Source organism: Stigmatopora argus, chromosome 12 (assembly GCF_051989625.1).
Source record: "Stigmatopora argus isolate UIUO_Sarg chromosome 12, RoL_Sarg_1.0, whole genome shotgun sequence".
In the NCBI taxonomy this organism is placed as follows: Eukaryota; Metazoa; Chordata; class Actinopteri; order Syngnathiformes; family Syngnathidae; genus Stigmatopora; species Stigmatopora argus.
The window spans coordinates 2,742,737-2,755,244 of NC_135398.1; the positions used below are offsets into that span (position 1 = coordinate 2,742,737).

Sequence of the window (12,508 nt, forward strand, 5' to 3'; positions counted from 1 at the left end):
GGAATTTTTCTGCTGGTATCGCTGTTACAAAAGGCTCCAACTTGTACTAGTTTCTGCTCATTTTTTTCCGTTCTCCAGTTCATCATTGAAGCCGTGGTGGGTGGCGAACAAGGCACCATCTCCATAGATGACATCACGGTGTCCTGTAGTGAAAACGGTTCATGTCCGCCCGAGCGCGAGTGCACCTTCCAAGGCTCGCTCTGCGGTCTGCAACACAATCCCTCGTCGGACTTCAACTGGACCCGTACCAACGGGGCGTCTCAACCTGGCAACTCGTCGGGGCCACGCACCGATCACACTCTGGAGACGGAGCACGGTCAGAAAACCCCTCGCTACACGTGACTCGACCGACCGTTTACCAACCAGCACCTTCATCACTCGTGTAGGCAATTATCTGAGCGCCCAGTTATGGAGACACCCGACGGGCTACAAAGGCCAAATAATGACCGCGGTGATGGAGTCCACCCCGGCGCACGGGGAGTGCTTAATGTTTTGGTACTACATGGAGGGAATTGACGTAGGCCGACTCAACGTTTACCTCCGGGTCGCCGAAACCGCCATCGAGCTGTGGAACAGGAGTGGAAATCAGGGGAACCGTTGGAGGCACGGACGAGTGTCGCTCCTCAGCCCCGGTACTCCTTACCAGGTAGGAGATCCTTTGAGATGTTTTGCTCTCCACATGGAGTCCTATCGCATGAGAGTCCTGTCAGTCTGGCTCCAATCCTCTCAAACGTGACCAAAGGCGCGTTTGTCGCCTCATCAGGTGATATTTGAAGCTGTGACGGGCGATGGGCCGAGGAGAGATATTGCTATTGATGACTTAACCATTCATAATGGGAAGTGTCCTCCTGAAGGTGAGCCATGACACGCAATTAAAAATTTCAGTGGGCTTGAGATTGACACTTGGGGTTTTGATCGAGTTTATATTTGATCCTTGATCGGAAGTACTGTCCATGCAGGGTTGGGCTAATGGCTAATGTGGGTTTTTTTTCACAAAGTCGGGCAATTCGTAGTGTTTTTTTTAAATTTTATTTCATTTTTTTTTAATAAACAAGGGCTCTACTTTGAGTGACTTTTTTCATAGCTGACCCTTCGCCATTTTTGTTGAACTCTGAACAGCAGCAATCGATTTCCATGCAGGGTTGGGCTAATGGCTAATGTGGGTTTTTTTTCACAAAGTCGGGCAATTCGTAGTGTTTTTTTTTTATTTTATTTCATTTTTTTTTTATAAACAAGGGCTCTACTTTGAGTGACTTTTTTCATAGCTGACCCTTCGCCATTTTTGTTGAACTCTGAACAGCAGCAACCGATTTCCATGCAGGGTTGGGCTAATGGCTAATGTGGGTTTTTTTTTCACAAAGTCGGGCAATTCGTAGTTTATTTATTTTTTTATAAACAAGGGCTCTCTATACCTTGAGTGACTTTTTTCATATTTTTGTTGAACTCTGAACTGCAGCAACCGATTTTCATAAGCTTTAATTGCGCGCAAATTTACGACCTCCCATTCACGCACGTGGTAAAACTGTATGTTTGGGTTCTACATTGTATGTTGTTTATATTTATTGCTGATAGGTTTTACCAAATATAAAAATTGCGCAATGCGGGTGAGCCAAAAAAAGGGGAGGTCCTGCCACGAACAAAATACTAACATTCATGTTGTTGTTGTTGTTGTTGTTGTTGTTGTTTTTTAGGTTTTTGTGACTTTGAGATGGACTTTTGCGGTTGGGTGAACAATCCTCCAGCAGAGTCAGGGATCGACTGGGATTGGCTTCCCGGAAGCACCTCGGGCAGTCTCAAACCTTCAATGGATCACTCAACAATGTCCCCTCTCGGTAAGAGAGAGAGTTTTTGTTAATATTGGTGAATCTAAAATCATGTAAAAAAAAAAAAAAAAAACGATTGTATTTATTAGGCAAAGCAAGGCAAATTTATTTATAGAGCACAATTCCAAAGAAGGTCATTCAAATTGCGAAATAAGTATGACACAATCACGAATACGTTAAAAACACCCAGACACCGTTCAAAAATTTAAACTGTAAATTGAGGGGGGGGACTTTATCCATGGCAATGCACTCGTAACCGAACAAACAAATTTAAATTAACTTGGATTAATATATACAGACACACTCAAACATACGTTTAATGTAACCTAACACAAAACCGAATTCTAATTTTGTTTTAATTTTTTTTAACCTTCGTTCTGGTCGGGTTAGCTGTTTGCCACGCCTCCACCCTCACGTTCGCTATCGATGGGCTGTTTGCTGTTGTATTCCCTTCAAAATATTCCGAAAATGATGCACACAAATGCCCTCACAATAGGATAACGCACGACCACTTGCCAACGAGAAGTAGTCTTGAATGAGCGATTGCGGGAGCTAACAGGCTAAGGAAGGAAAAGCAGGAAATGCAACAGCTCAGCCTACCCACGTATTGATTGTGGGTAATGAAGTTTTATTCTGAGGAAAGGGTGCCATTGGCTATCGGTGTTGTGTGCACGAGTATACTTCATTACCCAACAAAGAAAGTTGTAAAAACATTAAAGTAAAAAGTTTAAAGTACAAAGTAAAGTAAAGAGGAATGTATTAAGAAATATTAAAATGTCATTTTAAAAAAGATAAAAGGCCTGTAAAACATGAAAAACATAAGAATGGACAGAGCTACTGCCACTGGCTTCCGCGTCACGGCGCCATCTTGGAAAAAAAGACTATAATTGTTCTACTTGTGGCTTGAGGCCACTTTGTCTTCTACAGGCCGTTTCCATCCGACAGAAAGGAAGTAGCTCGACTCGAGAGTGAGAGGATGGAGGCTGTAGACCAAGCCTGTCTTACGTTCTGGCATCAGGCTATTGGCTGGGTTTCTAACAGTAAGTCTAACTTGTCTTTGGATTACGTTCCGTAACATACGCTGGTGTTGACAAAAAATCAACAACTTTCCTGAAGACGTCTTCCAGAGCCATGTGACTTTAAGGATTTGATTCCATTTCAGGAACGTCTCCCGTCACGTTGAGCGTCATTGTGAACGAGACCTCCGGCCTTCGTCAGGTCTGGAATACCACTGGATTCATGAATTCCACTTGGATCCAAGACAAGGTCCATTTCATGGCATCGGGGCCTCACCAGGTAGAGTTTCAGCAATTACCGTACCCTGAAATGACTTTGAGGACGTGACCGGATGATTCGCCTAAAGACGTTTCGCCGAATGAACGTTTGGCCGAACGGAGGTTTTGCCGAAACGGGATTCGCGCGCTCGCCCCGCCCCCGGATCGTGTGTGTACAAATTTTTCAACCTCAGCCCGCGGGCCATATACGGCCCGTTAGGATTTTTAATCTGGCCCGCCGCCGGCGTTGTCCAAATTATAGTAAAAATCAATGATTCATTTCCCTTTGCCGCTCATCACTCTCAATTTATTAGTCTACCGTCAATGGCAGCCCGGGAATAAGCACTCTTGGGCAGGCATGGCAGCCCGGGAATAAGCACTCTTGGGCAGGCAGATGTAGCAGAACCGAGCCGAAAAATGACAGCAATCGGGTCAAATCCAACCGAAAACAGCGTTTAATGATTAAATACAAATACTGGAGCTCTTTGGACATTAGAACCGAGCCCAGGGAAGTGAATTCCTCGGTAAAATGTCGCGATGGGGGCAAAAAAAACGTCTATATACGTCCATTCGCCAAACGGCTCAAAATGCTCTCAAATTCGGTCAAATCCAGCCGAAAACAGCTTTTGACTCATCCGAGTACCATTTGAGGAGGAACATTGTTGCTCAAGTCTTAACCTTTTAAAACAGATTATTTTCCAAGCCACAAGTGGAAGTGAAATGGATTCAAGCTTCTCCCTTGATGATATCCACATCTTAAGGAACAAGTCTTGTCAAGATACGATCCCTACCACCTCGCCTCCTGCCACCACCACCGCCACTACCCCGAGCTCTGACGTGCAGTGTACTTTTGAACAAGGTGACGGGATGGGTTTGGTCACAAAACAAAAAATGCTCTCAGCAATGGATGTCCTGCTATTGTGGTTCATTGAAACGAAATTGTTTCCAATGATAGACATCCCCAATCTTACTAGTATTCCTTTAAATCTAAACATGGTTCTTGTATAGGTCTGTGTAATTGGCTACAAGAGGATGATGATGATGATTTGGACTGGACCCTCAGTAGAGCGCTAGAAGCGGAAAAACCGTGGGATGGACCTCTGTACGATCACACTGTAGGAAATGACCAAGGTACGGCCTGAAAAAATTGTCAAAGAAACAGGTTTGGAAAATGGGGACTATCCGGAAAAGAGTTATAGTAATGAGATGAGATAAAAATAATAATAATAATAAAAAAATAGTATGCGCTTGAGAAAATTTGCAAACAGGAGACTATACTTTGCCATGAATCATTTAAAAGCAGGCTCGTTTCATTGGAGTGTTTGAGGAAGACTGAGATTTGTAATATTTATGTTTTCTTTTGTTTGCTTTGGTATTGTTTTACTCTGTAAAGAACGTTCTGTATTATGTGATCATTTCAAATGTGCTTTTTTGGGGTCAGTGTTTGTAATTTACAAACAAAGTCAGATTATTTCTCCTCATATAGACGGCATTTTTTACAGTAAGAAATGCCAGGAGAAATAATCTGACTATTTTCCTTGTTTTTTTATTATTATTATAATTATTTTTTTATTCCCAAGGGTTTTGTTTACTTATTACTGGCTCTGGATTGAGTGAGCATGAGAGGGCGAGCATCTCTGCAGACGTCAGCCATTTGACATCGCCAATTTGTATCGAGTTTTGGTATTACATGTCAGGGTCTTCGGTTTCTAACCTTCAACTTCTGGTTGAAACAGTAAGTTCCCCTCTTGCCACTTTCAAACACTTGCAATATCTGTTCAAGTATTTATTTATTCATGTATTTCAAACACAGAAAACTTCCCAAGTGATAGTCTGGACTCGCAGAGGGACTCAGATTCCAGACTGGATCAACGCCCAAGTCACCATCGACATGGAAGAAATCAACCGGGTAGAGTTTGACCTGAAGTGGGCACAATACATTGATAAATATGAATGACTAAAAGCATGACTTTTTTCCTCTCCATAGGTGATTTTCACCGGCCACAGAAGCACAAGAAGTGAGGGATTTCTTGCACTTGATGATGTCACTGTGAGCGATGGCGCCTGCAAAAAGCAGAGTATGTGGAAACTTCCTTTTCTCCTCAAATGATAGAACCATTAGGGGTTTAAAGTGCATGTATTTGCGTCAGTCATTTTCCATTTCGAACATTCAGTACATTCTGAATTCCCTTATTGAGGATACATATTTGCGTCAGGGAGTTTTAACAGCTTGCAGTTTGTCCCTTTTATGTTCTAGTTAATTATCCAGATACAGTGGTACCTCGAGATACGAGCTTAATGCGTTCCAAGACTGAGCTCGTATGTCGATTTTCTTGTAACTCAAACGAACGTTTCCCATTGAAATGAACTAAAAACAAATTCATTTGTTCCAACCCTCTGAAAAAACACCAAAAACAGGATATTGTATTGGAAAAAACATTTTGATTTGTTCTAATTCGCCATCTATTAACAAAGTAACAAATAACGAGTGGTTTAATAGTACTAAAATGTGTTTAATAGTACTAAAATTAGACGGCAACGCGCTAGTAACATAATGTAAACAAATCTAAACTGAACTTGGGTTACGATGCAGACACACTCAAAAATAAGTTTAATCTAACCTTATACTAAACTTAATTCTAATTTTGTTTTAAATGTTGATACCTTTCTTCACCCGGGTTGGCTCTATTGGCCCCGCCTCCACCCTGACTTTCAGATGCAACCTATCGAGGGTTGTTTGCTTTTGTATTCCCTTCAAAATATTCCCAAAATGATGCACACAAATGTCCTCACAATAGGATAACGCACGACCACTTGCCAACGAGAAGTAGTATAAACTCCTCTCGTATTAGCGATTGCTCCGCCATTCGCACTGACTAACGGGAAAAAAAAAAACACTGAAAAAATGTCGGGAACCTTTTTGACAGAAAGACCCATAAACAATGCATATTTTCAAATGTTATTCCTTGAAAGCCATACTCAGAATTAAAAAGAAAAAAATCATAAAAATATGTCAGTTTTTTTAGTCATTTCACTGCTTTTAAAGTACAAAAAGTCCCTGAATTCTTTGACAACATTAATACGCTGATGCTAATCAGTGCGGATCAATAAGAGTATGCATGAAGAAGAATATAATGGAAAAAATAATAGTAATTTAAGCGGCGCTAGAGGAGGTGTCAACGCCATAATTGGCATATTTTACCTCACAGATTAACAGAGAGCCAATGCACCCATCAAAAGAGCCACATATGGCCCTGGAGCCATAGGTTCCCTACCCCTGGTATACAGTATTTTCAGTTGTTTGCAAGTGTGGTCTAACATTAATCTTTGTTCTACGTTAGTGGATGGCAAACATTTTATAGGCTGTACCACACAAAGTAGTACTTGTTCCTCTGAGTATCAACATCATGGTTCATATTGTAATAGTAGTAATGCAGTAGACCAAAAAAAAAAAAGTAAATATTTCTGGGCACCAACGTCGGTACTCGTGAGGATCTGATCTAGTTTACCTTCAGGTGTCTGCGGGTTTGATTCCAACGTGTGTGGCTTTGAGAGCGACGTCGGTCACGCGGGACAGTGGAGACGCCAAAGAGGCACAAAAGACAACGTGGATCACACTTACGGAACTGACAATGGTAAGTCAAAAAAAAAAAATGGGAATGCTACAATAAAAAAATGAAATGACCAAAGTCACTTCAGGTCAGAATTGACAACCTCCAATCAACAATTCAGGTCATGGCCTTCTTTTTTTCTTTAGGTTACTATATGACTGTACTGCAGACAAATTCGCAACAAGTTGAAGTGGCTCAGCTCTTATCGCCCGATTTACACTCGCCCGTGGAGATGTGTGCACGATTCTGGTGGGACATTTTTTTACACACGCTTTTGTCTGATAAGAAGGAATTTCATGAGACATACGATATGTACACGCCATGTGTTTTAACCCAGGTACCGGCTCCCCGCTCTGGCTTCTAACGTGCTATCCGTCCACGTACTGGGCGCGGACCAGGGCGACGCTCTTTGGGAGCGTTCGGGGGCGCCGTCCTCGGACTGGGAGGTGGCAGAGGTCACCGTGTTCTGGCCGACAAAGTTCAACGTAAGACTTGGTCTTGGTTGAGAACGATGGTGCTACGTTTTGCCAGCTCAATGGCGCCAAGGTTCATTAACACTTGGCATTTTCCCCATCCCCAGGTGGTTTTTAGGGCATCCCACCTCCCGGGTGACAATTCCACCGTCCAGTTGGATGATTTTTCTGTGACTACGGGGGCCTGCTCCGCCGCTGCCAACTGTGACTTTGAATCGGGGCCTTGCAACTGGCTCAACGTCCCCACCGATGAAGGGCATGACTGGGTTCTGGCCAGCGGAGGGTTTCAGGGTCCACCTGCGGACCACACTACCGAATCCCCCGAAGGCAGGGCCTTACATTGTTTACTGAAGTCTTCCCGTTCCTAAAATGATGGGTTTTTTTTTTTTTTGCTGGAAACTAGAAAAACTCGGTGTCCAATGAGAAATAATGGGGAAAATCAACAGATCCGTGCCTAATATTCAGTACAGTGGTACCTCGAGATACGAGCTTAATTCGTTCCGGGACTAGGCTCGTATGTCGATTTACTCGTAACTCAAATGAACGTTTCCCATAGGAATGAACTAAAAACGAATTAATTTGTTCCTTAATTCATTCTAATTTTGTTTGACATTTTGATACCTTTCTTCTCCCGGGTTGGCTCTATTGGCTCCGCCTCCACCCTGACTTTCAGATGCAACCTGTCGAGGGTTGTTTGCTTTTGGCTTCCCTTCAAAATATTCCCAAAATGATGCACACAAATGTCCTCACAATAGGATAACGCATGACCACTTGCCAACGAGAAGTAGTATAAACTCCTCTCGTATTAGCGATCTCTCCGCCATTTGCACTGACTAACGGGGAAAAGAAAAACTGGAAAAAATGAAACGCTCCGCCCAGTGCTCGTCGAGACATTAGACAAGGGACTTGCGATGGGAAAGACAGTGGCCATGATGTTCTTATGGGCAGCCTGAGTATGCTCGTATATCAAAATTTGTCTCGTATCTCAAGATAAATATTTGCACAAAATTTTACCCGTATCTCAAATTGCTCGCATGACCAGCTACCACTGTATTGATATTGAAAAACAAAATCTCAGAATGATCAACTGATGATTAACTGCAGTCACACCAAGTGTTGCAGTATTTCCATTTTTTTTTTACACATCTTGTGATCACTTACTCCCTTTCCCAAACAAAGTCATTGTGTGGGAGCGCGTTGATCATCCGGTCAAAAGCCATGACATGGCAACAATTGCCGTTTGCTCACTTTCAGGTCGCTTCTTGCTAAGTTTAGCAACACGCGCAACCAGTGTGGCTCGGCTAGCATCGGAATGGATTCAACACAAAGACGCTGCGACCTGCCTCAACCTGTGGTATCATAGCAGGTCAGCAGTAAATCAATATTTTCACTCTTTATTATATGTCGACATTACCGAGGATGCACTTTATCCTCTTTTCCTGGTGGACTTCCTCAAATGTGTACGCAATCACCCACTCTGTTTTTTGCAAGACAACACGTATACTCTGGGTCAGAGTTCAGTCAACAGAAGAAAAAAAAATACATGAACACACAGACAGTCCAAACTTAATTAAATTTGGGGGAAAAAACTGACGTTATTAGTTTTGAGTCAACTGATCAAGTCCTATTTTATAAAATGACTACTTTATGGGAGCTTTTTATTTCATTCATTCATTGATTTTCTGAACCGTTTATCCTCACGAGGGTCGTGGGGGGGTGCTGGAGCCTAAACCCAGCTAACTACGAGTCCCAGGCAAGGGACACTCTGGCCAATCACAGGCACAAGAAGACAAATAACCAATCACTCGTCACTAGCGGCAATTTAGAATGTTCAACCAGCCTAGCGTGCATCTTTTTAAGGCGTGGGAGGAAACCGGAGTACCCGGATAAAACCCACACAAGCCCGGGAAAAACATGCAAACGCCACACAGTGAGGACCCACCTGGGATCAAACCCTCGACCACAGAACTGTGAGACTGATGCACTCGGCGCCTTACGTTTTAATAAAAAATTCACATCAATAAAACGGTTTTATTGATGTGAATTTTTTCAAATTTGGCCGAACTGCATGGATTTTTTTCCTCTCTCTAATTTTTATGACAGTAGCCAGCAGGGGACGCTGCGAGTGATTGTTCGCTCGGGCCATTTGGAGGACGAGGTGATGATGTTTGAGACCAACACCAGCAGTGGACAAAGCTGGAAGAGATTTTCTCAAAGTTTACAGCAGAAGAAACCTTTCCAGGTACAGACGCTCCCCTACTTACGAACGAGTTAGGTTCCGAGCGATTGTTCATAAGCTGAATTTGTTTGTAAGTTGATTCAGTGCTATATTTTGTATTATAATATATGTTTAAGGCCTATATAAGTATATTGAAGGTTTATATAAGTGCATTGGTATGTTTAAGGCTTGTATAAGTAACACGCATTGGTTTGTACTGAAAAAACATTTAATAAAATGGAGAGAATACATACAGTACTGTATACATACATTAGAGAGAGAGATTTACTAGAAACTGACCGAAAGAAGCTATCTAATGACGATTGCAGTTTTCTTCTTTTTTTCATCATAAATGATGCGGTAGCACTGTATGGCATCATTCAATTGATTTGCAAACTTTGTGCAACGTTCAATATTTGGGTCCTGCTGCTCGATCTTTATGTTTATAAATGGTACTGATGGTCGAACGATTCAAGTTGTATGCCCGTGCAACGCGCATCAAGCTTCGTTATTATTGCCACTCATTTCAAATGAAATGGCTTGCCTCTTCCTTGCATCTCCCTCAATAGAAGCCTTTCGCTTTTTACCAACCATATTCAATAATAGATGCACGAGATATTTAATGATACAAATGAAAAAGGTTCTTTGCGCACTGGAGACACGTTCACGCACTTCCGCATTGCAACGAAGTGGGCAGAAGAAGGTAGATGCTGGTACTACAGGGAAAAAAATACAAAATCGAACTTACGAACATTTTTCGACATAAACGCAATTTGCAGACATGTTCGTATGTACCGTTGTTCGTAAGTCGTATGTTCGTAAGTAGGGGAGCGTCTGTATACATTTCGTTGGCGCCAATCCAGTTGTGGATCATTTTTTTCCCACATCGTACCCGTAGTTGCTGATCGAAGCGGAGACGGACAGCGGGAACTTCATCGCCATCGATGACGTCAGCCTCAAACCGGGTCTTTGCCAAGGTGGTCCGTTCACTCAAATCGCGTTCGTTGACTACAATGGACTGTGTTTTAAAGAAATGTTTAATACGGTTTTGCAGAGAATGGAACCACTTCAACGTTTGCGGGTTGTACGTTTGAAAACGACATGTGTGGATGGGAGGATGACCGCATCGGGCGGGGTCAGTGGAAAAGAGGAAGGCATGGATTTGAGAATGCTGGACCATCTGTGGACCACACATTGGGCACCACGATTGGTGAGTCCACACACCTAAACTGTCTTTTATTGTCTTTACGGACAATATAACCACATCGTTGTTTGTGAAATGTCTCTTTAAAAGACACAAGAAGCTTGATTTCTGCCTACGTTGTTGTACTTCTCCTATTGCAGAAGAGTGCACATCCTATAACTTAAGGGTCAAAAGAGGAGAAAACGTTGAAATCAATGCAGGAAAATGTCTAGAATTTGAGTTATTTGTTTTCCGTTCAAGATTAAAATATCCAATGGGATCAATTGAGCTGTCTTAGTTGTAGTTTTCTTGACATTTTTTGCTGTTGCTGAACATTTTCATAAGTATGTGTGTGTATGTGTGTATATATATATATATATATATATATATATATATATATATATATATATATATATATATATATATATATATATATATACTATATATACACTATATACACTATATATACTATATATACACTATATATATACTATATATATACTATATATGTATGTGTATATGTGTATATATATGTACATGTATGTATGCATGTATATGTATGTGTGTATATATATATATATATATGTACATGTATGTATGCATATATATGTATGTGTATATATATATATATGTACATGTATGTATGCATATATATGTATGTGTATGTATATATATATATATTATATATATATATATATGTATGCATGTATAAATATCATATATATGTTGAACATTTTCATATGTATGTGTGTATATATATATATACTATATATACACTATATATATACTATATATATGTATGTGTATATATATGTACATGTATGTATGCATGGATATGTATGTGTATATATATATGTACATGTATGTATGCATATATATGTATGTGTATGTATATATATATATATTATATATATATGTATGCATGTATAAATATCATATATATGTATGCATATATAAATATGTGTATATATATGTATATGTATGTATATATATGTATATATGTATGTATATATATATACATACATATATATGTATGCATGTATAAATATGTGTATATATGTATGTATATGTATGTATATGTATATATATGTGTGTGTATATATATATATTTATACATGTGTATATATATATATATACATGTATAAATATATGTGTATGTATGTATGTGTATATATATATACAAATGAGCTGTCTTATTTGTAGTTTTCTTGACATTTTTTGCTCTATGTATTTATGTATATATGTGTATGTATGTGTATGTATATATATATACATATATATATATATACATATATATATATATATATATATATATATATATATATATATATACATATACATATATATATATATATATACATATATATATATATATATATATATATATACATATATATACATATATATTTATACATATACACGCAGTTTTTTTGCAATATCTTTATACCTCTACATTATTTTGTCGACTTAATAGCTTTGATTCTCCAGGCTGGTACGTGGCGGTGACTCCGCACAAGGGCGACCGCCTGAGCCCCGCAGCTTTGCGGAGCCCAATCGCGAGACAGGTCGCCGCTAACTGCACTCTCCACTTCTACTATAACATCTACGGAGAAGGTGCGTTTTCTCTCTCACGCCACGCTAAAAAATGGCTCCGACCCGCGTCAACTGTTTCAGGAACGCCGGACTTGAAGGTGGTCCTGGCTGAGAGCTCGCGCACCACCGTCCTGTGGTGGCACTCGGGCGCCGTTGCCAATTCGTGGCTTCACGGGGAGGTGGCGGTCGGTAGAAGGCGTCGGGACTTTAACGTCCTCTTCGAAGCCGCACGCGGTTTCGACAAACCGGGCCACATCGCCGTCGATGACATCGACTTCGCCGGCTGTGACCTGCCAGGTAGCGCCAGATCAAATGAGAGGCGTGACGCTCGCC

General features: G+C 40.7%; 1 protein-coding gene across 5 annotated transcripts in view; it reads left to right on the forward strand.

Moving 5' to 3' along the window:
• Positions 1-12,508, forward strand: part of LOC144086017 (MAM and LDL-receptor class A domain-containing protein 1) — a 51,496-nt gene that overhangs the window by 26,015 nt on the left and 12,973 nt on the right. For 4 of the 5 annotated variants that reach the window (XM_077615755.1, XM_077615754.1, XM_077615756.1 and 1 more), the window contains 21 exons: positions 79-316; positions 387-646; positions 764-854; positions 1,692-1,832; positions 2,732-2,863; positions 2,986-3,119; positions 3,788-3,956; positions 4,106-4,228; positions 4,678-4,832; positions 4,911-5,006; positions 5,085-5,175; positions 6,613-6,732; positions 6,855-6,957; positions 7,046-7,193; positions 7,289-7,508; positions 8,436-8,547; positions 9,285-9,423; positions 10,298-10,376; positions 10,454-10,609; positions 12,071-12,196; positions 12,257-12,472. In XM_077615755.1, coding sequence (XP_077471881.1) covers positions 79-316; positions 387-646; positions 764-854; positions 1,692-1,832; positions 2,732-2,863; positions 2,986-3,119; positions 3,788-3,956; positions 4,106-4,228; positions 4,678-4,832; positions 4,911-5,006; positions 5,085-5,175; positions 6,613-6,732; positions 6,855-6,957; positions 7,046-7,193; positions 7,289-7,508; positions 8,436-8,547; positions 9,285-9,423; positions 10,298-10,376; positions 10,454-10,609; positions 12,071-12,196; positions 12,257-12,472 — 3,049 coding nt within the window. The remainder of the gene's footprint in view (positions 1-78; positions 317-386; positions 647-763; positions 855-1,691; positions 1,833-2,731; positions 2,864-2,985; positions 3,120-3,787; positions 3,957-4,105; positions 4,229-4,677; positions 4,833-4,910; positions 5,007-5,084; positions 5,176-6,612; positions 6,733-6,854; positions 6,958-7,045; positions 7,194-7,288; positions 7,509-8,435; positions 8,548-9,284; positions 9,424-10,297; positions 10,377-10,453; positions 10,610-12,070; positions 12,197-12,256; positions 12,473-12,508) is intronic. The other variant, XM_077615758.1, reaches the window with a different exon arrangement.